The sequence below is a fragment of the Polistes canadensis genome, unplaced genomic scaffold, assembly GCF_001313835.1.
Source record: "Polistes canadensis isolate GaletaPanama2010 unplaced genomic scaffold, ASM131383v1 scaffold_180, whole genome shotgun sequence".
NCBI lineage: Eukaryota > Metazoa > Arthropoda > Insecta > Hymenoptera > Vespidae > Polistes > Polistes canadensis.
In genome coordinates, this window is record NW_014569727.1 from 285,634 (window position 1) to 309,093 (window position 23,460).

Sequence of the window (23,460 nt, forward strand, 5' to 3'; positions counted from 1 at the left end):
GAATTGGTTAGCCTTATTAAAATAAATAAGATTTAATTACAATAGGTTTTATACTCTATTCATTTTTTTTTTCCTTTCTTTTTATATATAGCCTTCGCAATACATTATATATAAGATGTTATAAGGTACATTTTATTATATGTAAATATTCGACTCCTTTTTCTAAACAAACAACTGATTCGTAAGTGCTATGGTCTAATAATGTAGTTCATCAGTCTTGGTGAAGAAATCCATAAAGGATACTTTTTTTAAATAGCAACCACCTTTGATTACATTCTATTTCTTGTTTTTCTTATTTTTCATCTCATTCATTATAATCATTAATTGATTTAAGAAAAATTTCATCAGCAGCTAAAAGATAAATTTTGTACATATTCATTTCGTGTAAAATAAAAAATACAATCAACTGTTTTTCTCACTTATTTCTCTTTGACCCATTATTAAATTTTTTTTATATACAACATATTATATTATACGAAGGAAATAATGGAATGTATGAATCGCAAGTAGCGATCAGCACCTATTTTCAATGTAGCATTTATGATAAGAACGATTGATTTTCGCTGATATATGTTTTAAATGAAAGGATCCATTTTCTCAAATATTAATTACTGTGGTAAATATTTGAAATGATTTTCGTGTCACGAGAGTCATCGCAATGAAAATTTAATACGAATGAAATTGGAAAACCTCTCTATAAAGATTAATTTTCGTATACGTTTTATATTTTTCAATTCGCAATATTGATCCATAAATGAAGCATAGAAAATGTGCGAATAATTTGGAGAATAAAATATCCCTGATTAAAATTAAAATTTTCTTTGACATTTTGTACAATGCAATTTAATTGATAACAATTTCACACGAATATTACGTTTCAGAGATTTATGTGAGAGATTTATATAAGATTTATTAAATATTATTTTTTCTTTTTCGAATCGAATAAAACATATAATACTTTAAATGGTAAGCAATAAGTACCGTAGAAAAATCAATTGGATAATATATTTATAATTAATACGGATTAATATGATAAATGAACATCTCTCAGAAGCATCATGACACAACATTTCTAAATTCGTTTAATAGTTTCTTTCATAAATACTTTTCTTTTTTAAGAAATATTTGTTTGAAAACAATATACATCTTGTCCATCAAGTACACCGACAGTATATGCATATTTTACAATTTTAGTGCCTAACTCTTGGTCCATCTATAGCATAATTAATTCAATCATTCATCGATTAATTTGTCTAATATTTTGATTACAATCAAATAAATTGTAACATTATGTCACATAGAAATGAACATAACGTAAGAAATATTAATTTTAATGAAATTTAAATAAATGCTGCTTTTTTTAATTGAAATGTTTAATCATGGTTAACATGTTCTTTTCTTTCATTTCACTTTCCAAATATTGCACACAAACTCTAAGCAAAAAAAAAATAAAATAAGAACAATAACAGGCAAGACACCATGCATTTGCATTTTCATTTTTATATTAAACACACGAAGATTTAGATAAATAATCAGACTGATAATATCAACGCGTTGATTGTACCTTGAAGTTAAATTACTATCTAAGGACAGTATTCTTTTTTATTTTTTTTTTTTCTTCTTTAATAATTATCATAAATATTTTATTACTCGATTAAAAAAATTGTATATTCAGTCCTAAACTTAGAGCAATAATTCATTATTCGATGGAAAAAATGGATGCTAATAGACGGATATTATTTTAATGATATACTTGTTACTATTTTTATGTCTTCCGATCTACACAATATATTTTTTAATCTTTTATTTAATATTTGTCCTATATGACACAATGCTTTGAACACTATGGTAGGTAGAAATGCTTAACGAGCATAAAATATGTGTATAATTAAATCTACCATTTAACACTACTCCTTTTAATACGAGAATATAAACAGCGAATGTCGTGAACGTCGTTATCATCATCATCATTATCATCATCATCATCATTTTTAAAAACTATGATTACTTGTATTTTATTTTATTTTATTTTATTTTATTTTATTTTATTTTATTTTATTTTATTTTATTTAGTCATGTCTGTTGAAGATAGTTCATCGTTTTCATTCATTAAATTCTTGTCGCTTATTATTTTTTAATGAGCATAAATTAATGAGGAATAATAATAATAATAATAATATATCTTCTAGACAACCCTTGAAAAATACACCGAACATAATTCTTGTTCTCCCGTTTTCTTTTTTTTCCTTTTTCAATATAGGACGATAGTTAAGTGCAAAAGTGAAAAAAGTTCAGTGCAAGCAATATTTCATTACCACCTCCATATAATTGTTGTTTTATCAGATTCAATATAATAATATCGTTTTGTCATTTTTACGGAAGAAGACAACCATACAGATTAGTCACCTTTTTCTATAGTGTTTCAATGCTTCTATGATGCAATATATTACACGCTCTGCATGTTATCTAGTCCAAATATCATTCATCCAATTATCATTTAATTCTTCATTAGGTAAAACTTTCAATTTTCTTAATGCTTCAAGATAAAACGTTAATTCTAAAGTAACCACCCCATGTTGCGGACCACCATTATTCACTATATTCATCTTTACTAATTGCTCCCTAAGTTTTTCTTTGAACGATGTATTTACTGTACGATAAAGTGATTCGACTTCTGCCGGCGGTAAAATCCCGGAGACAGCTTCATGAAGCTTGATGAGATAACTGTAAATGAAAAATGGATATATATTTAATAATAAACAAATTGCATCAGCAATGTATACCCTGTTGCTTTGCTTTCTCTTTTTGTATTTTAATTTTATTTGTTTTTTTTTAATTTTTTATTATTAAATTTACCTAGAAATATTTCTAAATGATTTAGATGGCACAGGTGGTCTTGCATTCCATTTTGATATTTGACCACCTAGTAAATTGTCAACAATAATTAAAATTTTTCCTTCAATCGCCCTTATATGAGCCTGTATATCCCTTTCTACGCTATCTAATAACGCCACTCCACCACTTACACTTGGTATACCTACAACTCCACGATTAGGATGTCGTTCAGCGAGATCTAAATGGAAAAGGATTAAATCCTATTTAATTAGGATGACTAAATAAATAAAATTTAACTAGAATATAAATTTTTACACGAGATAACAATACTGTTGATTCGTTTATCGTCGCACCTTGAAAATGTTTTTTAATATTTGGCATAAACCATAAAATAAGTTTTAGACTACGTGCTGCTAATACAAGAATTGTACTCGTTATAGTTTTTAAACCTGCAACTTCCATCGCCCCAGCACCCAAAACCAATTGGCAACACCGAGAATTATATAGTCGTAATAATTCTGCTAATTGCCGTCCAATAGTTCCTGACAAGTTTACTAACTCACTGCTAGTTCTGTAAATATATATATATAAGTGTAGTATGTTATAAATAATTATCTATTTATTAAAATCTTTATTTAATAAATTACAAACATACCTGCAATATTCATGTATCATTTGCATGAGCATTAAAACAGTAGCAACGACTGCAAATCTTTCTTCTCCTACTATAATGAATGATTCAGTACTATCATTTTTTACGTCATCATCTCGTTTAAATGGGCCAGGAGGAAATTTATTTTCTTGATAAATGTAAGTTACCAATGATTGAAATTCAGGTGGAACATCAGCCTGTTTCCACCTTTCAGATTCTAATAAGAGAGTAAGTCTTGTTTTACGTTCTGTATGAAATTTTTGTACAAACTTGATTGCTTGTGCCTTAAAAAAATGTTCCTAATTAAATATATATATTTTAACAATAGAAAAATAATAATCCATTTAAAAATTCTCTACCTTGAATGCAGATCGCAATTTACTACATTGTTCACCACAAAGTTTTTCGCATACTTCTGTAAATTCTTCAACTATATTTGCCAATTGACAAACTTGAGTGGTCGTTGCTTTGTCACTTAGCCAAAATGTTTTTTCGTTTAGAGTATAATTTAACAAACTTTCAGATGTATTATCTTCATCAATATGCGATTTATCTTTTTCATTTGGAAAATGCTTTTTGAAGAAAAAGCTTTCTGCAGAAAGCATATTTCCCAGACTCTCTTGGCAGGAATAGCAAAGATTTATAAGCATACTAGTAAGTGCTGTAGTTACATGAATATGTTCACTTTTTGTTAATAAGCGATCAGGCATAGATTCATCATATGTACCATCGACCATATATCCAGCAGATAAATCTACAGTGTCGCGCATTACATCATGAACAGCCTATATTATAAATATCTTGATTTATAAATTACATATAATATATTATTATCATTATTATTAATAAAAATAATATTCTTACAATTTATATAATATCTTACCTTGACACGTACTAGCAATTTGGTTAGAGAATGTATCGTATTGTGAAGAAATGTTAACCTTTCTGCATGGGAAAGACCACCGACTTCGAGAGCTGCTGCTTGTTGATCACTGCAACAATCGCTTGCTGCAAGAGCTTCTATAATTCTTTGTTTGATTATAGCTCGGATGGTAGTAGCAGCCTCATATACGTAAGTCTCCACAAAGTGCAAATGCTTTTGACGCAGTAGTCCAGAAATGATGGAAACAAGTTTATCCTGTTCGTTGAGGATGTACAAATGATCTCACTGGGAAGATGGACGATAGATTGTTTGCTACTCACTAAAGCTAAAATACTTTTTGCAAAAGTAATATTTACTTACTGCATCCAATACAATATCTTCTTCGTCTAATGGTCTGTTTAAATCAGCAGTAGCATATTTCTGAAATTCTGTTGTTAGCATTTTATTGACAAGCTTTTCCATTTCTGTTAATTGAGAACTTAAGTGCCTACAAATAAATTTCATTAAAATACTTAAAATTAATATAAATTAAATAAGCATAAAAAGATTATATTGTAAGGATTTACCGAAAGCTATGCACTCCATTTAATTCTTGTAACAAAATCTCTTGTGTCGTAGATATAAGATCCAATGCTGCAACGTAGTCAGGTGTAGAAAGTAATAATTGTATCATTGGTTGACTTTGATGCACAGTTGCCATTAGTTTCAATTTTTCGTATACTAAAAATCGATTCGTTCGAGCTCTTTCTAATCTAATCAAAAAAAGAAATACTAAATTAAATATCCCAATACTGTGAGATTAAATGCAAGAAAATACTTACTGTAAAACTTTTAAAGAATTTTTGACTAGATATTTGTCAACCTGGTGAATATTTTCTCTTAATGCTTTTAATACGGTGATAGTTTGAGAAAGCTGTTCCATTAAAGCATCGTGAGAAGTCATTGCATTAAAGAATGCTTGAGATTTAGAAGCTACCTGTTCTGCTATTCTAACTTCTACCGTATCTAAATAGTGACTTAGCTGAAATAAAATGATATAATTATTAATTAATTACTATGTATACATGCGTGTAATTTTAATTTATCAAATTTACCTTCTCCTGCATCTGTTCAACATGCGATACTACATTGTATTCCTTATCTAATAGGCCCTCTTTTGTGAATGGAAATACTGCTTCAAAATTTTCTTTCTGCGAAAGATCTAAATTTGGTGTTAAAAATATCTTTGGAATATTAGATAAACCAAATTGACTTTGATCTGAAAATATATTTATAATTTAAAATGAATTTATATAAAAATGACAAATATATACTATAATGTAAATTAACATGTTTACTACCACAAACCATAGCCCAGAACTTATTTTTCACAATGATTAGAGTCACAGATATGTAATACGTGATACACAGCGAATGTGTGTATTAAAAGTATTGAAATAATTTACCTTGTGATTTAACTCTTCTCAAATTTGGAAAATTCTGTAATAATTCATTTGGAATAGTCGGTCTAATAATTGCACTACAATTCATCCGTGAGTGTTTACGACATCTCTACAAATAAAGTCAAACAATTAAATCTAGAATATAGTTCTATCGAATAAAACAAATTAAAGTTTAAAAAGAACATTGTCTTGCTTACACGTGCAAATTTTTTCAGATATATTTCAAAATGATGCATAGTAACTTCCGGAAGATAAGGGCTCTTAGGAATATCCACTTTTTCTACAAAACTGTCACCCCATGTACGAGTAAAGAAATTATTTTGTTTCCCTTTAAACGGATCATTTAACACAGCTGATAGATTTTGTATTGCTGAGTAAACAGTCCAAGTAGAGCCAGGTTCTAGAATCTGACCATTGCTTTTACGTTGTTGCTGCATTGTTGCATGCTTTGTCGCATGGGCTACATAATCTTTATCCGAAACACCTTCCACTGGAAGACTAGTACATACTCCATTATATCCATACAAGCATACAAATGATCCACCTTCTCTTGAACAATGCTGATCTCTCAAATGTCTAAAATTCATATATTAATACCAAAAAAATGGAAATACATACAAAAGAATTAACAATTATGCTAACTAACAAAATTTAAGGCAAATAAAAATATCAAAAATATAATAAACAAAATCTGAATGTACGGTATTTTATTAAATATAAAATAATCAAATGACTATATATTATAACAATGCATAAGATTAAAAGGATATTGGACAAGTTGACCCACCTAATGAAATCTTGGATGTGCTTAAACGTGAGGTTAGTGCAATATTCACATACTAAAATCGTAGACACCGAATCGGATGTCCTTACGATTTTCGCCATTTTACATTAATCGCCCTAACTAATCTTTTTAACATTGCCGTGATTAATATATCTTTCCTTATGTCATCGAATGCTCTCCAACGACATTTTACATATGTACAACTATTTAATGTACGCAATCAGTACACGTCCTCAGTTACATACGTTTTTCCACGCAGAAATAGCAAGTTGTCCAACTGAAAGACACGATTATCTATATCGTAATACTCTACTATCTATTATCTCTTTTCAATGAATAAGACAAACATGCTGATTATGTTTATTAGAGCAAGACGAACAATGTATTATAGCTATCTATATATACGTGTATGAGTTGCAATAAGAAAATTTACTAAAAGTTAGGGTCTTTACCATTTACATGACATGCTCTATATTATCGACAATTCACCAGACATAATAGCCTGCAATTAAATGACAGTGTATATTATCGAATAAAAATTCGATTAGAATTCGATTAAATTCGATAATTTTTAATGCTTTTTTTTCCTTCAACATAATTAAAATGGATGAAGAATAATGCGTAATATTTGTATATAAATACATCATCTGTTATAAAGGATTTGTAATATATGGTGTCCATGGCTGAACAGCTGTCTATTTTGAGGTTATGAAATATTTGACAACTGCATCAAAACTGTCCTGAATAAATATAAAACAAAGAATATGGACAGCGAACAAGAGAATGCACTCAAATTGGAAGGTCATGCTGAAAGAAAATATATTAGATTTCAAGATCTTAAAAATGCATCCAAATGTTCAAGCAACCGCATTGAAAATTTGAATACAAATCAGAAAGATTCACAGCAATTAAATAGTCAAGATGTTACAGGAAAGAAAGGTACTTTAAATTTAACTGCATCAAATACCACAAGGAATTTGTATTAATTTAAAATATTAAGAATCATTTTCTATCAAAGTATAATAAATTACATCCAAACGCTTATAACTTTCAATATATTTACGTTTTAGGTGTGTCTTTGATGCAGTTTGTACAGACGGAACTAACAAGAGGATATCAATTGGAATACGATGAGGAAAGATTTTCAGCAAGAAGAGAGAAGATCTATTCGTTTATGAAAATTCCTAGAGAAGTTGAAAAATTTATGGTTTATGGTTTTCTTCAGGTACAGCTCGATGTTCTTCAAATAATTTTTCAATGTGAACAAGTACACATAATATTATTTCTTTTACAGTGCGCAGATTCATTTTTATTTGTCTATACATTTTTACCATTAAGATTTATAATGGCATTGTGGGCTGTTGCTACAAGACCTCTTTGGCACTGTTTAGGGTAAATGCATTTTTGTTAATTACAAATAATTCTATATGAAATATATGTATCGTCCAATATTAAAAGTAAACAATTAATATCATTATTTTAATTTACAGAAGTAAAAAACTTCGCGCGAAAAAAAAAGAAAGACTTTTGAGGCCAGCTGAAGTATGCGATCTATTGAAAGGAGTTGTAGTGCTAGGCTGTTGGGCAGCTACGTGGAAAGTGGACACATCAATGATGTACCACGTAGTTAAAAGTCAATCAGTAATAAAATTATATATTTTTTATAATATGTTAGAAGTGGGAGATCGTCTTTTTAGTGCATTTGGTCAAGATACAATAGATGCATTACTTTGGACTGCCACAGAACCACGTTCTCGAACACGGTCAACTCGTTCTCAACACTTAGGAACGTTGCCCCATCTTCTCTTTGCTCTAGCTTATGTGTGTATCCTTTTTTAAAACAATAATACCCTTATATTTTCTCTTATGTAAGAACAATTTTATGAAAGACCTTAACTAAATATTTTATCACGCATATATCAGTGTTGCATAGTATACTGGTGCTATTTCAAGCTACTACTTTAAACGTAGCTATAAACAGCAGTAACAAAGCTCTTCTAACGATAATGATGTCTAATAATGTAAGTTAACTGTAAATATGAAGGTAGATTGTTAGGCTAAAAACTATTCAACCCACTTACGTATTTATTTTCTATCAAAATAATTTGGATAATATTTCAAATGAATATTATTTTCAGTTCGTTGAATTAAAAGGTTCTGTTTTCAAGAAATTCGATAAGAATAATTTGTTTCAATTATCTTGTGCTGATGTAAGAGAACGCTTCCATTTAACCATGCTATTGTTAGCTGTAACATTACAAACAATGAAAGAATATGCATGGCGAGCTGATAGATTAATTGTACTGCTACCTGATTGCGTTATGTTACTATTAGCAGAAGTTCTAGTTGACTGGGTTTGTACAGAAAATATGATTCTGATATATGAGGCCCTCATTTGTCAAATCGATTGACTCCACAAACAAAAAGTATACAAAATTATTTAAAAAATTTATTTTAAATATTAAAAATTGAATATTGATTATATATATAAATGCTTTGGTAATAAAGTTTGAAACAATTCTATAAGTGAAGTTAATCGCATTGGTCTGTGAACAACACATATGAAATCTATATTTACATATATTTTCTATTGATTAATATTATAACCGATATAACTACTATATTTGTATTTTAAGGTGAAGCATGCATTCATCACTCGTTTCAACGAGTTAAGTTCGACTGTCTATAGGGATTATACAGTTAGTTTGGCATACGATATGGCTCAAACAAGACAAAAAACAGCATTTTCCGATCCATCGGATCTGATAGCTCGAAGAATGGGTTTTATTCCATTACCTCTTAGCGTTGCTATGGGTAGAGTATTGTGTACAACTTTAACACCATCTGCAAGACCAGCAAATTTCATTTTGTTAATACTAGCATATTTAATACTCGTAGCCTTACGTATTTTAAACAGTCTTATTATATTAGGTAGAGCATGCGATTTAATATCTTCTCATACACATTCTAACAAAAATGATGCAGGCGAAGAATCACAGGTTCAAAATTTAAATGAATCCAACGCAGATATAAAAAATCCAAATTTGGCAACAGCAATATTTTCGAATAGTGCTGTTAGTTTAAACAACGTATGTCTAAACGATGCTCTACTCAATTCAGATGATAACGACGAAGTAGATAAATCTGAAGACAATTCGGCTATAGTTGCACCTCCATCAGCACCAGTTAAAAACTTTTTAAGAAGTGAAAGTGAACCTTTGCTTCCTCAATGACAGCTTTTTTTAGTATAATTGTAGCGCAAAACTATTTTTTGTTTATAAATAATATATATGTATATACATATATATATAAATAATATAAATAATATAAATAAATGTATATACATATTGTATATATAATTATATGTGTGCACATGTTATTCTCAGGTTTTTTATGATATGGATTAAATATAAGTATTTAAAAAACTAGAAAAAAAAGAAAGTAAAATAAAATTCTAAGATACTTTAAAACGCGTTATTTCATTTCAATTCATCCCATCTTTTTTATTATATCTGTAATAATTATATTAATGAATTCAGGCGTAAATATATTCACTATACCTATATATAATAATATGCAATAATATACAATAATGAAAAAATTGTGAACGGAGCGCACGATGATATAAGAGATAACAACCGTAGGAACGCTAACGTAGAACATTAACAGCAGAAAATTTTGCAACGGGAGAGAACTATCTTAACCACCAGAATATCCAGATTTTTATTGGAAATTAGATAAAAGTCAAAATTTTTTTTCGAGGGTGGCATTTAAATATCTTGCATAGTATATATAAGTATAGTGAATATATTGATAGGTACATTCGTTAATATATTTTCAAGCTATTAGATATTCATTATTAACTTTTATAATTTCATATTAAAATTTTATTGATTTATTCAGTAATTTTTTATTTTGTTGTTTGCATATGAACATTTTTTAAAAACCCTTGCGGAACAGGAAGTAAACTTCAGAGACTTTAAGTTCATTTTTTATCCACGGGTTTCGTAGAAGTCGCACACGTGTAGAGTGAACAGTGTTCCAACAGTGTAGGTTATATTTTTAAGATTTTATTTTAAAAATATACAAAATGATAGATAAAAAAGACAATAATAACCTGAGTGGTTACAAATGTGAGTAGAATTATCAAAACGTGTCAAATATATCAGTGTAACATTTATATTTTTAGTGGTTTAATTTTTAATAAAAATATTCTTTACAAATTCATTTTTTTCTCTCTTAGCTATGTGGATTCATTTTAATAATGAAAACGTGGATAGGCATCAATTGTTTTTAAAAAAACATTGGATAAAAAAGCAAGAACCTGAATATCCAAGAGGCAGAACTTTGTTTTTATTGAATGTACCACCGTATGCTACAACAGATTCATTGAAGAATGCATTTACAAAACTTTGTGGTGAAGTATTATCTGTTGTGTTTACAACACCGGTTGGATTTAAAACAGCTTATATAGTTTTTGAGAATGAATCTAGTTTAGATAAGGCACTGCGTATACCAAGTGATCATGCGATATGTTTAAGCACAGAAGAAGAAACATATTTAACAGGTTACGAAAGTATGTTTTTTAATTATTGGCTTATGTATATTTATATTATAAAATTAAGTTTTAGCTTGTATGCACATATTTTATTTCAATTGAATATTATTTATTTCAATAGAATGGTGTACCGAATACAATGATTCTTTACAATCTGAAAAAGATCTAAAGAAAGAGATATGTAAATATATGTCTATGTATGATCAGAGAATCGCAGATCGTATTGCTCGTCAAAAATCTGCGGAGGAAGCAGAAGAGGATGGATGGGTGACTGTTACGAGTCGAAAGAAAAGGGGAAAATTTGCTACTAGTAGAAAAGAATCTACTATAAACAAGATAAGAACTAATATAGAATTAAAAAACCGCAAGAAACAATTGCTTAACTTTTATACATTTCAAATTCGTGAATCGAAGAAACAACGTACGTATATTTTTCGTTAAAGTTTTATTTCTTTTATTTTATATATATACACACACACACACACACACACACAAAATATTTTTATTTTTTTATTAAAATTTTATTACAGATCTGGCGGAATTACGAAAGAAATTCGAATTAGATAAGAAAAAATTACAGGAACTTAAAAAAAGACGAACTTTTAAGCCATTCTAAATGAATAAAAGTAAATATTCATTTTCATCAATATAGCGATTAATGATAAAAATAATTATATTCGTATAGAAATACAATAATTATAATTTATTTAGGTACTAAATCATCGAATATTTATCCTCCAGATTATTTATTTTAATAAAATACTTTTTTTAGACAATAAGAAAGAATAAACATTAAGAATACTTTTCAAGCAGTTTTAGTAGTATACGTTTGAAGAGTCCAATCAATCAGAAAATGTTGATATCCGAGTGGTTGTAGTAACGCAATTAATTCTTCTGTAAAAATGAAAAAGATTATCTTTTCAAGTTGATTATTTGATTTAATTAGAAGTATTAGCAAAATCTACTCACGTTTGTTACCATAAATACAATTTGCAGACATCGCTGCACTCACAGCTTGAGCTAATCTCTCCATTGCTATGTCACATAATTTTGAATTAATATTTGTAAAATTCTGTAAAGTAGTCGTTAATATCCGTACAGTAGCTACTAAATGTTGTGCAGATATAGCATGTTTGTTAGTTCCATTATTCCTTAACCTCAGTACTGATTCCATCAGTAATTGCTGAATTTTTGAATAACTTTTTGTTTTATCTTCCTGTTCATTATTCACCATAGTATCTAAACGTAAAGGGCTTAAAATGCACCACCTGAGAAAAAGCAAATAATATGAATATAATTTAGATTAAACTTCTGTCAAAGTTTAAATATGTCTTAATTGTTACCTAAAAAGACCAGCTATTGGAGTTATTGGTGTCATAGGTATTCCACCGCTTGGTAACGCAGGGTTGTCCATTAAAGGTGTTAATAGTAAACTTGGATTTTCCTCTATCCACTCTCCTATTAATTTGAGCAATTCCGTAGGTGGATCTTTATCCTCATAAACTTCACCTATTGCCGTCATTAAGTTTGCGGTGAAATGGGAGGCAAGTACAGGAAGCTGCTTTAGTTTGCCAATAGATCTTGGTGTAAGGACAAAATAGTCATTAAGTACATGCCTTGCCAGTCCTACGCTTTGAGGCGATGTTGAACCTAATTGCTGCATCCAGATACCGGTCGCATTAAGGATTGCATTATTCTGTGTAGCAATAGCCAGTGATACCAAATTGCCTAAAATTTTATATCTTGGACTTTCGGCTGGAAATAATGACAGAAAAACAGCATTTCGTACTGCCGGAATACCACCTGGACTTTGAAAAAAGTCACTTAAAACTTCAATTAGTTGCAACTCCTGTATGGCAACAGCCAAATTACGTTTCTTTCGTCTTTCTATTTCTCCAAAAATAAATTCTGTCATTAGATCTCCTTGAAGATCCATTTGTTTTCCTGGTCTGGTGCATAATACCTCTAAAAATTACCCCCAAAAGTAAAAGAAAAAAATCCATTTTTAAATTGATCGTTGTTTATTATTGTATCGATCAGTAACCTAAAATACAAAACAACATTTTCCTTACCAATTTTTCCTAATGCTTCTTTAGCGCAATATGGAAAATCTAATTTTCTGAGGGATTGCTTTATATCATTCGCAGCCATTTAAGAAATCAAAAACAATTTTTTTTTTTAATCTAACATATATACGTGCATTTGAATGCATATATTTACTTATTAAATCAATTGGCTTTTTCTTTATTTTCTTTAGTGTTACCAAACATTTCTTGAATTAGAAATGAAAATTCCCTAGATGCTAGAGTATTTGTCTTTTGAACATTTTTGTTTATTTAATATTACATTTGACAAATTTTTACCACTTGATTGGAATATTTCATCTTAATTTGTTTTATTCTATGTGGAGAACAATTAAATTATTTATTATGGTTTCTATTTTTTGTATCGATTTTATGATCAATTAATTGTTCAGTAGAACTTGGTAGAAATAATCTTATTGGAGAATCGGTGTGATGGTGGAAAGTAAGAGGAAGATAAGAGTGGTCTAGATTTTGAAATGGACCAAATTCACAGTTTGATTTGCGTAGTAGAGATTCAAATAGACTTTTACTCAACTAATAAGAAAATATAATAATTTTTATCATGTGGAAATCATCAGTAATTAGTGCATCAGATCACATATTTCCTGGTTTAGCATATCATGATCGTAAAAAGGAATTCTATGACATAGGTATACAACATTATTATTATTTCTATAATCTCCATAATCGAATAAAATTCATTTAAATAAATATACTTTAATTAATTTATTTTAACATTTATTTATAATAGGTAATCAAATACAATCTAGTTTACCACTTCAGATGGCTTTATACTTCAATGTACGTTTTGTACCAATTTGGGTTTTTATTGGCATTATTAGTTTAGACTATAAGGTATATATGCTTGTAAATTGCATACAATATTTTTTTAATATTAATTTATATATTTAATATTTATATAGATTATATTTTTTTTTTACAGTATTTTCAGTTAACAGATGTATATAAATTCATAACAGTTGCAGTATTCTTACTTATTTCCGTACTAGAATGTACAAGATTATACCTAGGATACCTTGGCAATTTAGATGAAAAGGTAATAGAATTTTCTATAGATCAGGGCTTCTCAAACTTTTCCACTTGATGATTTTGGATATAGATTCTGTACTATATTATCTTCCACTACCATAAACCCGTAGACATACTATATGTGTAGTGTTGTTAAGCTGGTTATAAATTAATTAATTTTTGGTAATTGTGCATTCAGCAAATCTATAATTTTATTTCAATTTCTGCAATTCTTAAATATAATTATGCGACCCCATATGAAGTCGTGGTCCACACTTTTGAGAAGCCCTGATATAGATGATGAAAATAAAGAACATGATAAGTAATAATGTTTTCAAATTAGATTCCAGAATTAGCAAGCTTTTGGCTTATATCCACATTAATACAATTTCCATTAGAATTGTTTCTTCTTCTCGATAGTAGAACTATGCTTAACTTTATTGAACAAATAGTTAACAGCGTAATGATATTTTTTCTTAGTATAGAAATCATTTTTGGGACGGTAGCATTAAAAAATTCAGCTTATCATCATGCTAAAAGATTTTATATAGCTCAGCTATATGATATAGAAGATAGGTTTAATTAAAAATAATTAAATGATATTTAATTAAATTTATATATCTATTTATTATATCTATTTATTATATTATTTTTATTACTCTTGATACAATTTAAAAGTAATTATTCACAAGATCATTTTATATTACTGATGTTAATATCGGTATATATCATATATATTTCTATTTATATTTATATATTAATATGTTAGTTATAAATTAGAAAGAAAATAAATTGACCCTATATACAGAATAATTTTAATCTGAATATAAATAAGTATTCAAGATTTATGCATTTTATATGTATCGATCATACATAAATAATTATTATACCTTGACGTTCTCCTCGAGTTCATGTGTTTCATAAAACGCTTGTAAATTTTCAACATTCAATCTTAGACTTTTCAAATATACCTCCATGTCTTTTATAATGATATCATCTTTCACATTTTCTTCATTCGCAATGATTTTTAAGAGTTGGTCACGAGCAGGCACAGTACGAGAAAGTAACTAATAAGATAATTATAAAAATGATTGTATTGAAATCACTGCTGCTACTTTCTTTAATCTATATTACTTTTGATATTACTAAACGATTAATTGTATTAATTAATATTTACGCCAAAAAGCTGTTGTAACATCCAACCGTGATACGGTTCTAAAGATAATTTGTATGCTTCTTTTAAAAATGCTACCATATCATCCGTCGCTCTACCAGCATTGTGGTCCTCAACAATTTTCTCAAAAAATAATAAAATCATGTATAAGCATCTGCAAACATTTATTATATATTTATTATGCGTATAAAAGAAGTTATCAAATTATAATCTATTGTACTAAAGTAACTAGTAATTACTTATACCTTCTTAACCACATCAAAGCGTCAGTAGCAATGATAGTTTCACCTTGTTCTTTCTCCAGTAAAATCATATCTTGCAAAGTGTTGTGCCTTTCTTTGTCGATGGAGTATTTATTGTTTAATTTCTAAAATATCAAATATTTTCATTAATTTATGGGACACCTATTCGTTCAAATAATCAATTTACACAGTAATAAATATATGTATCTTTAATTATAACCTTTACGTTGCCTTCTATGTCATGTTTAACCGGTGCAAATAATTTGCCAAATTTTTCTAAAATAATAAAATGTACAATTTTTCTAAATTGTCATTGAACTAACAACGATCAATATCATTTGATACGAATTTTTCAATTACTTTTAAATGTATAAATATTTACCTACTATTTCTACAACACCACGAGAAGCGTCTAAAAATTTTTCTGTTGATATTTTATCATCTATAATATCTGGAAAATGTATTTTATTTATGCTCAATATATTCGTAATTCTTTCGTCTGATGTTAGTGCCATGATTAAATCAAAATTAATGTTAAACCAAACGTTATTTTAATAATCAACAACGCACACGTTGCCAAGATTTGCATGTATTATTTTATATATCTATATATATATATACAGATATAATACAGATATAATACATATATAGTATTAGATGATAACGATTTAAAAAAATATTTTAGACAACCGATAAGCTCGTACAACTGATTGGACAGCTGTGTCTTATAATAAATCTTAACACGAATTTTATCACAAGGCGGGAGAATTGGACAAACCAAATGAATTGAGCATAAGTAATAAAAAAGTTGTCCAATAAAACATAATTAAGTTTTTTAAATTTAATTCTTTTCAATCAGAGATTCATTTATTCGATTACTATAGCTTGAATTTTTTTAAAGAAAATGTCGGATAGCTTATGAATACAAATCTCCGAGTCATTTGTTTTTGTTTAATGACTTGTGAAATTATTTTTAAATCGTTTAAAAAAAAGAAAAATACGTGTATATATAATCTAATTTAATAATAAATAATTAACATTATAAGAGAGATGAAAATAAATTGGACGGAGAGGAAAGAGGGGGGAATAAATATCAGAATTAATAATATAGGAACATAATATTGTATTTTTTTTCTTTTTTTTTTTTAATACGCATTCCCCAAAGCACAGGCTTAATATCCTAAATGTAATTAAATATAATTTTTCTTATATAATATATTACTTTTTTTTTTTTATTTCAAGCGTTTTAAATAATAAAATTTTTTTTCATTTCTTTCGTTTTCTATTTTTTCTTTTCGTTATCCTTACTGACTAGCTTAATGCTTTGTCGTTAAAAATGGGGTTTCTCGTCTAAATTATTATTATCATCATATATACTTCCGTAAATTAGTTTTCATCTCTTTTAATTAAATGGATGCTTCTCATTGGTAAATCTTTGCTGAAAAATCGGCGTTTTACAATATTGTCCTTATTGATAAATATTCTTTTCATATCCGGCGCTAGTTTCTATGATTATTAAAATAATTTCAGGAATAATACTGTACATATACATACGTAATACAATATACACGCTATTGCGTTTCGATATAACGTTTTAAAAGATATTATTACGCTGAGACTACATTTAAAACGCAAATATTATATTTCATTACTTTAAATACTTAAATTACTTAATCCCTTAATTATTCGTCTTTTCATTACTATTATATTAATATTATTATTATTATTATTATTATTATTTACACGTTTAAATTCGCACCCGCGAACTTACGCGCGCGTGTATACTGTCTTTTTCAATTTTTTGTTCTTTTCTTTTTTTTAATTAATTTTTGTGCACAAATTTATTAGTGTAACATATTCCAATGTTCTAATAAAAGATCACGATAATTATTTTTTCATTTTCTTAATACACTCCAGATAGATGAAATGTGCATGAAACAAATCCTTTTAGGTATCGCATATTTCTTGTTAATTGATAAAAAAAAGAAAAGAACACGCGAATATAAGATACATTATCGTACTAGAACGAGATCTATTGTATTATTTATTTTTGTTCGTCGACTAGAAATGGAATTTTACTTAGGTCGTAGAAAATCCCTGTTATCTATTTTATGTTAACGATTACAATTATTCGTTATCAATTTATTACACGGTGGTACTTTTTATCTTTTTTTGCTTATATACTGACCTATAGAAGCACACGTTTCTTTTTATTTTTTTTTTTTTTTTGATTAATTTTAAAAATGGATTTATTATTTTGAGCATTTTTTCCTCCTCCCATTAAGGGTAACTGTTTTCTTTTTTATATTTATTTGAATATACGAATGATATACAGGATGTCTTGTAATTCTTTGATCGCTTATACGATCAATTACATGACACCCTGTATTTCCAGGTATCGTGTTTAAATCTATCTCAATGAGAGAAGAATAATATTCATTTGGAAAGCGATGAAAGTGATTAGGAGAGATGGCAGTTACGATATTTTACCTTTAACACGAATCAAAGATTCTTGTGCTATAAAAAAGAACTTAAGTTACCCGAGAGAATAAGAAAAAGAGAGCGAGAGTACAGGTGTTTAAGGTGTATACGCATTAGATTATTATTATTAGGATAATAATAGGGTGTCTAATTGCCGCGAGAAAAATGTGCTTTTTACTAGGAAGCATTTTTTTGTCGCGGTACCGCATTGTCCGGGACCGATCAATCGGTGATAGTTTAGCGGCTTTAAAATGAATCCTGAGTAGTTTCAAACAAATCTTCATTTTTAAATCTTCTTTGGCTCGTAAGGCAAGGAAAGGTGATTAGATCGGTCGTGAAAATTGCAATAACCTTCAGAAGGCAGTTGGAAGTTCATGTTTGAGTATGTTTCCCGTGGAATCCTCAGCGATTAGAGTTAAAGCCGCCAGGCAGTGAGGAGGGGGTAGTGGTACTAATGCTTCTATAGGTGGTCGGTTTCCAGGAAATTGACGAGAACCAACGACCATACCACCGGATGTTTCTCTCAGTTCGATCACTCGTATACCGTATCGTGAACGTGCGACGTTCCTGCGAAATAAATCGATATATAGAGGAAATGTTGATCTCTGTTAAATATAATATAAAATATCGATATTTATTTTTCTTTTTAGGTCTAAACATACCTTTTACCATCGTATTCGATGTCGTTGTGACGTCTGTTAGAATGATTGTCAACTTCGGTGTTAAACCATCGATGATAAGCGAGCAATGCAGCACAAGAGGGTCCCCAAAAAGTTCTGTCCGGTTGGGAGGGTGGTTCGGTTGCGTTCAAGGTTTTCGAAAAGGATCTATTTAGTTCAGGACTAGCTGGAGCGGATAGCCTACCAGGAAGTTGTCTTGCGTTTGTCGATTGCGTTTGCGTTGGCCTAGAGGTTTCAGATAAAAGTCTACCTCTTCGGGGACTGGCCAGTACCGGTTCTTGTACAGTGACGGTGACGCTGAGAGGTCTACTAAGAGCAACTGTCGTGTGTTGGGGATCTCTCCTGATCGGATTCCGATTAAAATCGATTCCAGCTGCACCAACGAAAACCCTGTCGACGTAATCGAAACCACGTCCCATGATACCTTCTCTAGTGTGTCCGAGATCGAACGTGTGGCCGAGCTCGTGTAAGACAGATCCAAGGGTAGTCGCCAAACAACCACCATGGGTGCCACGATAATTGCTGTCATCCATCAATTGTTCGGTGTCAACGACCGTAGCGTCTAGAAATCGGGGTAATACTTGGGCCATGCAAGTAGGCCACGTATGCAAGCAAGCCGAACCGAAAAGTGCTAAACCACCACCACCCAAAGCAGCATGACCTTGCGTTCTCGCTAAAGTATCTTCGTGAGTACGGGGACTCGGTGCACCGCGATACCTCGTGCAGGATAAGAAAGCTAGGTATTTCCGGTCCTTCGATGCTAATGGACCGGTCATCAGTTCGCGTGCTATCAGCTCCCATAATTCTCGTTGCGACATAGCTCGTGCTCTGTCCACGTGAAGCATACTGTGCATCACCAAGCATTCCGGACCATCCAAATCACGTTCCAATTGAAATGTCTTTCTTCCGTGTCCAGCTTCTCGCAATTTCTCAGCCGTTAGTGTCTGTAGTAATCTAGCACCCAAACCTATTCTGGTTGCCGCGCTTTCCGGTGATCTATCCTCCCTTCGTGGACCTTGAAAATAACCATCGTGGCCCGCGCATACCACGTATACCGGCGTCACTCGTAGCCTAGTCGTTCTTGGCTCATGTAATAGTGTCAATCGTTTTTTGTGTCCTCCTGCTTCAAGTTCCAATTTGTTTGATCCACGTGGGAGATCAACTAACACGCGAAATTCCCCACCAATGACTGGCCATTCTGATATCACATTCTTTTGAGCTCGTACGGTAATATAGTTGCACGCTAAGGGTGCTCGGCCACGTATAAGGGCCAAACTGTAGGTCAGAGTTTCTCCGTCTATCAGATTGCATATCGTGATGCCTTCCGGGTTGTTGCCATTTGTTGCGAATCCTCGCTGACGGTGATGGTTATCCGTCAGCGTTGCATCCGCAAGCACCTGTGGAATTTTCTTATTTTTTTTTAAACATCCTTTCGCAATATCAATTTTATATAAACATAGATAAAACATATGTTTTATTATTTTATATTTATGTATATATATATATATATATATATATATATATATATATATATTTTTGTTAGCTCGTAAAAATGATATAAATATATTAACGCGTTTTCGTAATAATTTTTAAATTGATTTCAATATTGTCGTATTTGTTTGCGGGAAAATAAATAAATTGCATTTAATTTGGTGGGTGTGTTTGCCTTGGTGCGCAGGACTCTGCAGAAAAGAATGCGACCCTCAGTATAGATTCGCTTTCGTTTTTGGTGGAAGGGCAAGGGCATGAGTCAGCGCGGATACGAACGCATTGTCGCATTTTTCAAATAGTACCAAGTTATATACTTTTTTTGATTATATGTAGTTTATCTACTTGTTTTTTTTTTTTTCTTCTTTTTTTTCTTTAAAAAAAGTCTTACAAGGGATTTGAAACTTTGCAGGATTTAAGCGAGTTAGCGTTGGAAAGTTAATTATTATTTCATTTGAAATCGACAAGAATTTGCGCAGTTACTCGCTCGTTCGCTATTACACGCGAATAAACTATAACGCGATAATCTTTCGAATAAAAATGACATATAAAGATGAAGTTCATCATTGCAAATTGTCACGAAACGTTGAATAGCGTTTGCACTATGCATACATGTGTGCATATATTTCTATGTTACTTCGTTCTCCTAATCGAGTTAGAATACTATAGTTAGGGAAAACAGATCGATACTTGAATCATCATGACTAACGTTATTTCGCGTTACTTAGATTCTTTACAAAGGCAAACATTTGAAATGAAAAATTTTCAAAATTATGCAACCCTAGTTTACGTTTCAAATTGTTAGATAAAAAAGTAGGAAAGTTGAATGTGTAAAATTGTAAGCCATGCAAGAAACGTGCCTTTTAAAAGATTACTTTTTATCGGAACGGTATGATTTAGGAAAAGGATTTTTCGAAATAAAACATAAATTCATTTGACAAAATAATTTACGAGATAAAGAAAAAGAAAAGATCATTTCAAGGAGTGATCAGGGAGCCGTACGGTGGTGCTACCTCGTGGTAAAATAATGAGCCTCTTCGAAGTTGAACACACGTCACATACAGAGAGACAGCACCAGACAGAGAGTTTTCCTCTCTACTAAACTCTTCCGGTCGTTAACAACGCAACGCGTGAAGTGTCAAACGGAAGAGAGCACACGTTGCTTTTTGAGAGTTTGTTTGGGACGGATTAAAGATAAAACTATCGTCCTTTTAACACACACGCTATTATCTCCTTGACCCAGATATCATCTGCGTATCCACGAAGAAGAAGAAAAAGAAGAAGAAAAATAAGGCGCTTATTTCTTTTCGAAGAAAATTCGCGGCAAGTATCGCGAATGTAATATATCCGACTAATATCAAAGTCTTACAAAGGAAAAGTAAAAGAAAGGTAGAAGAAGAAGAGGATAAGGATACAAAAAGAAATAAGATATTAGTTAAAATGAAGAAGAAGTAGAAGAAGTTAACAAAAAATGATCCCTTGAGTTTTCTGATCCCACTCGTAACACGCGCGTTATCAAACAACAAAAAGTCTCGCAATAATAAACTGATTAAACCTCAGTTGACCATATACATAACATAACATTGTGGCCGGTGTTCTTGGAACATAGAATAACTTAAAGAAACACGATTGTCTTTGGAAAAGTAATTGAATGAAAAAAGAAAAAGAAAAAGGACAGAAGAAGTTGGTAATTTTTGTTCTTGGTTCTTATTCACTTGGATGAATGATGAGTCTATCGACTTACCATTTTGCACGAGTAACGTAGACGATAGGTGGACCTACGACGATAATAAGGAACGTCGGATTCAGCCGGCTCCGGACATGCGGAGAGAGAGACTGTGGCGCCGAGGCGTAGAAGAACGGTGGGCGCCGGTACTATTGCGTTGCTGCAGCGGCGCATGCAGTTGCGCACCCGCACTCATGCCAACCACCCTCTTCTTCAATCTAAATCTACCACCACCACCACCACCACTACCACCCACCACCATCATCGCAAACAACCGATTTTACTTGCCCTACACATTCAAGAACCCTGTCTCTATCTACAACTTTACATTACACCTACCCGCGTGTACCCTTGATGATCGTGTAAACACCTGACAATTCCCTATTACCATCTTCCGTATCGAGAATTATTATCAGAATTAATCATCTTCGTGTAGGATTAATGAATTTCTAGATTAACAAGTTATATGTTTTCTTTCTTTCCTTACTTTTCGTTTCTTTTTTTTTCTCTTCTTCTTTTTGTTGACTCGAGGGTGCTCAAGAGGAAGCCCCTTGTATGTATTAAAACCTAACCGAGAAAATAGTTATTTATATATATAGATAGATAGATAGATATATGATGTTACTACCAAGTTATCCTTTTAACTTGCCATACTGAAGATAATGGACGTCGATTCGTTACACGACGGCCACTCAAAGACTTAATTCTTTTGCTTTACCCTCTCCCCCTACTCCCCCATCAATGATTCTAAGATCGACAGAACAAAAATCTTTCAAGATAATTTATAATCGACGTTAAAGGTTCAATGTTATTAGGATCGGTTAAGTCGTAAATACAGTTTCCATCGGGGAAGCAATTACGAGACCTTTAATGCGATTGATTTCGTGAAAAATGGCCGATAGATATGTGTAGGAGGAAGAAACGGTTGAACAGGGAGAGAGAGAGAGAGAAAGAGAAGTTTATCGAATGGGAATGGAAGTTTATCGAATTTCATGTTACATCGAGATACTAAATGGCAATCACGAGTAGCATTCCGAACGTGGATTAATCTCGTTTGTTCTTCGTACGTTGATTTATCGATTTCCGTATGATGCAGTTGGAAGAAAAACTTGCATATGAGATTTGTGTGTGTGTGTGTATATATAATTAAACGAACGAGATCTCACGCCTCTACGTGTGATTTATTCGAATGATTTTCATGATTAATCGTGATTGTTAATTTGCCGAAATGATAAAAATAATTAGAAATTGACACCCTTTTCGAAAGAACGGGTGGTATGACAGAGAGATAGAGAGAGAGAGAGACTTGTGCAAGTGTTTCGCCAATGCGGTGGCCTTCCTTCTTTGGCTGGGGTCAAAAGGATCGATTGATAACCCTAAACGCGTACCCACCAGCCCATGC

At 30.8% G+C, this 23,460-nt stretch overlaps 7 protein-coding genes across 8 annotated transcripts; 3 read left to right on the plus strand and 4 right to left on the minus strand.

The window, feature by feature from the left end:
• Window positions 1-54: 54 nt before the first annotated feature.
• On the minus strand, window positions 55-7,006 carry LOC106789357 (vacuolar protein sorting-associated protein 54). Its single transcript, XM_014753498.1, has 13 exons — window positions 6,600-7,006; window positions 6,010-6,388; window positions 5,816-5,921; window positions 5,465-5,628; window positions 5,192-5,391; window positions 4,937-5,122; window positions 4,731-4,857; window positions 4,371-4,625; window positions 3,847-4,272; window positions 3,491-3,771; window positions 3,189-3,406; window positions 2,857-3,073; window positions 55-2,724 (listed from the first exon to the last, which is right to left on the minus strand). The coding sequence occupies exons 1-13, from the start codon at window positions 6,695-6,697 to the stop codon at window positions 2,463-2,465; spliced, it is 2,919 nt and encodes a 972-aa protein (XP_014608984.1). The 5' UTR covers window positions 6,698-7,006; the 3' UTR covers window positions 55-2,462.
• Window positions 7,007-7,071: 65 nt separating this feature from the next.
• LOC106789358 (protein TAPT1 homolog) lies at window positions 7,072-10,034 on the plus strand. The gene is made up of 7 exons (XM_014753499.1): window positions 7,072-7,535; window positions 7,667-7,821; window positions 7,891-7,988; window positions 8,087-8,421; window positions 8,520-8,617; window positions 8,735-8,950; window positions 9,233-10,034. The coding sequence occupies exons 1-7, from the start codon at window positions 7,361-7,363 to the stop codon at window positions 9,827-9,829; spliced, it is 1,674 nt and encodes a 557-aa protein (XP_014608985.1). The 5' UTR covers window positions 7,072-7,360; the 3' UTR covers window positions 9,830-10,034.
• A 559-nt stretch (window positions 10,035-10,593) lies between these two features.
• LOC106789352 (ribosomal RNA-processing protein 7 homolog A) lies at window positions 10,594-11,930 on the plus strand. 2 transcript variants are annotated; one of them, XM_014753490.1, is made up of 5 exons: window positions 10,594-10,729; window positions 10,840-11,172; window positions 11,276-11,575; window positions 11,685-11,780; window positions 11,866-11,928. In XM_014753490.1, exons 1-4 carry the CDS (start codon window positions 10,687-10,689, stop codon window positions 11,768-11,770), a joined length of 762 nt encoding a protein of 253 aa, XP_014608976.1. In that variant the 5' UTR covers window positions 10,594-10,686; the 3' UTR covers window positions 11,771-11,780; window positions 11,866-11,928. The 2 variants fall into 2 exon arrangements, with proteins under 2 accessions (XP_014608976.1, XP_014608975.1); XM_014753489.1 differs by having other exon boundaries at window positions 11,685-11,930.
• LOC106789351 (uncharacterized protein C7orf26 homolog) lies at window positions 11,882-13,424 on the minus strand. Its single transcript, XM_014753488.1, has 4 exons — window positions 13,227-13,424; window positions 12,498-13,119; window positions 12,124-12,422; window positions 11,882-12,048 (listed from the first exon to the last, which is right to left on the minus strand). Exons 1-4 carry the CDS (start codon window positions 13,303-13,305, stop codon window positions 11,960-11,962), a joined length of 1,089 nt encoding a protein of 362 aa, XP_014608974.1. The 5' UTR covers window positions 13,306-13,424; the 3' UTR covers window positions 11,882-11,959.
• Window positions 13,425-13,496: 72 nt separating this feature from the next.
• LOC106789355 (transmembrane protein 17B-like) lies at window positions 13,497-14,868 on the plus strand. Its single transcript, XM_014753492.1, has 4 exons — window positions 13,497-13,888; window positions 13,990-14,093; window positions 14,182-14,295; window positions 14,611-14,868. The coding sequence occupies exons 1-4, from the start codon at window positions 13,801-13,803 to the stop codon at window positions 14,851-14,853; spliced, it is 549 nt and encodes a 182-aa protein (XP_014608978.1). The 5' UTR covers window positions 13,497-13,800; the 3' UTR covers window positions 14,854-14,868.
• A 213-nt stretch (window positions 14,869-15,081) lies between these two features.
• LOC106789354 (pleckstrin homology domain-containing family A member 8) lies at window positions 15,082-16,297 on the minus strand. Its single transcript, XM_014753491.1, has 5 exons — window positions 16,066-16,297; window positions 15,904-15,959; window positions 15,687-15,808; window positions 15,445-15,595; window positions 15,082-15,334 (listed from the first exon to the last, which is right to left on the minus strand). The coding sequence occupies exons 1-5, from the start codon at window positions 16,196-16,198 to the stop codon at window positions 15,152-15,154; spliced, it is 645 nt and encodes a 214-aa protein (XP_014608977.1). The 5' UTR covers window positions 16,199-16,297; the 3' UTR covers window positions 15,082-15,151.
• A 678-nt stretch (window positions 16,298-16,975) lies between these two features.
• LOC106789350 (putative zinc metalloproteinase YIL108W) lies at window positions 16,976-22,303 on the minus strand. The gene is made up of 3 exons (XM_014753487.1): window positions 22,077-22,303; window positions 18,827-20,241; window positions 16,976-18,731 (listed from the first exon to the last, which is right to left on the minus strand). Exons 1-3 carry the CDS (start codon window positions 22,230-22,232, stop codon window positions 18,518-18,520), a joined length of 1,785 nt encoding a protein of 594 aa, XP_014608973.1. The 5' UTR covers window positions 22,233-22,303; the 3' UTR covers window positions 16,976-18,517.
• Window positions 22,304-23,460: the final 1,157 nt, after the last annotated feature.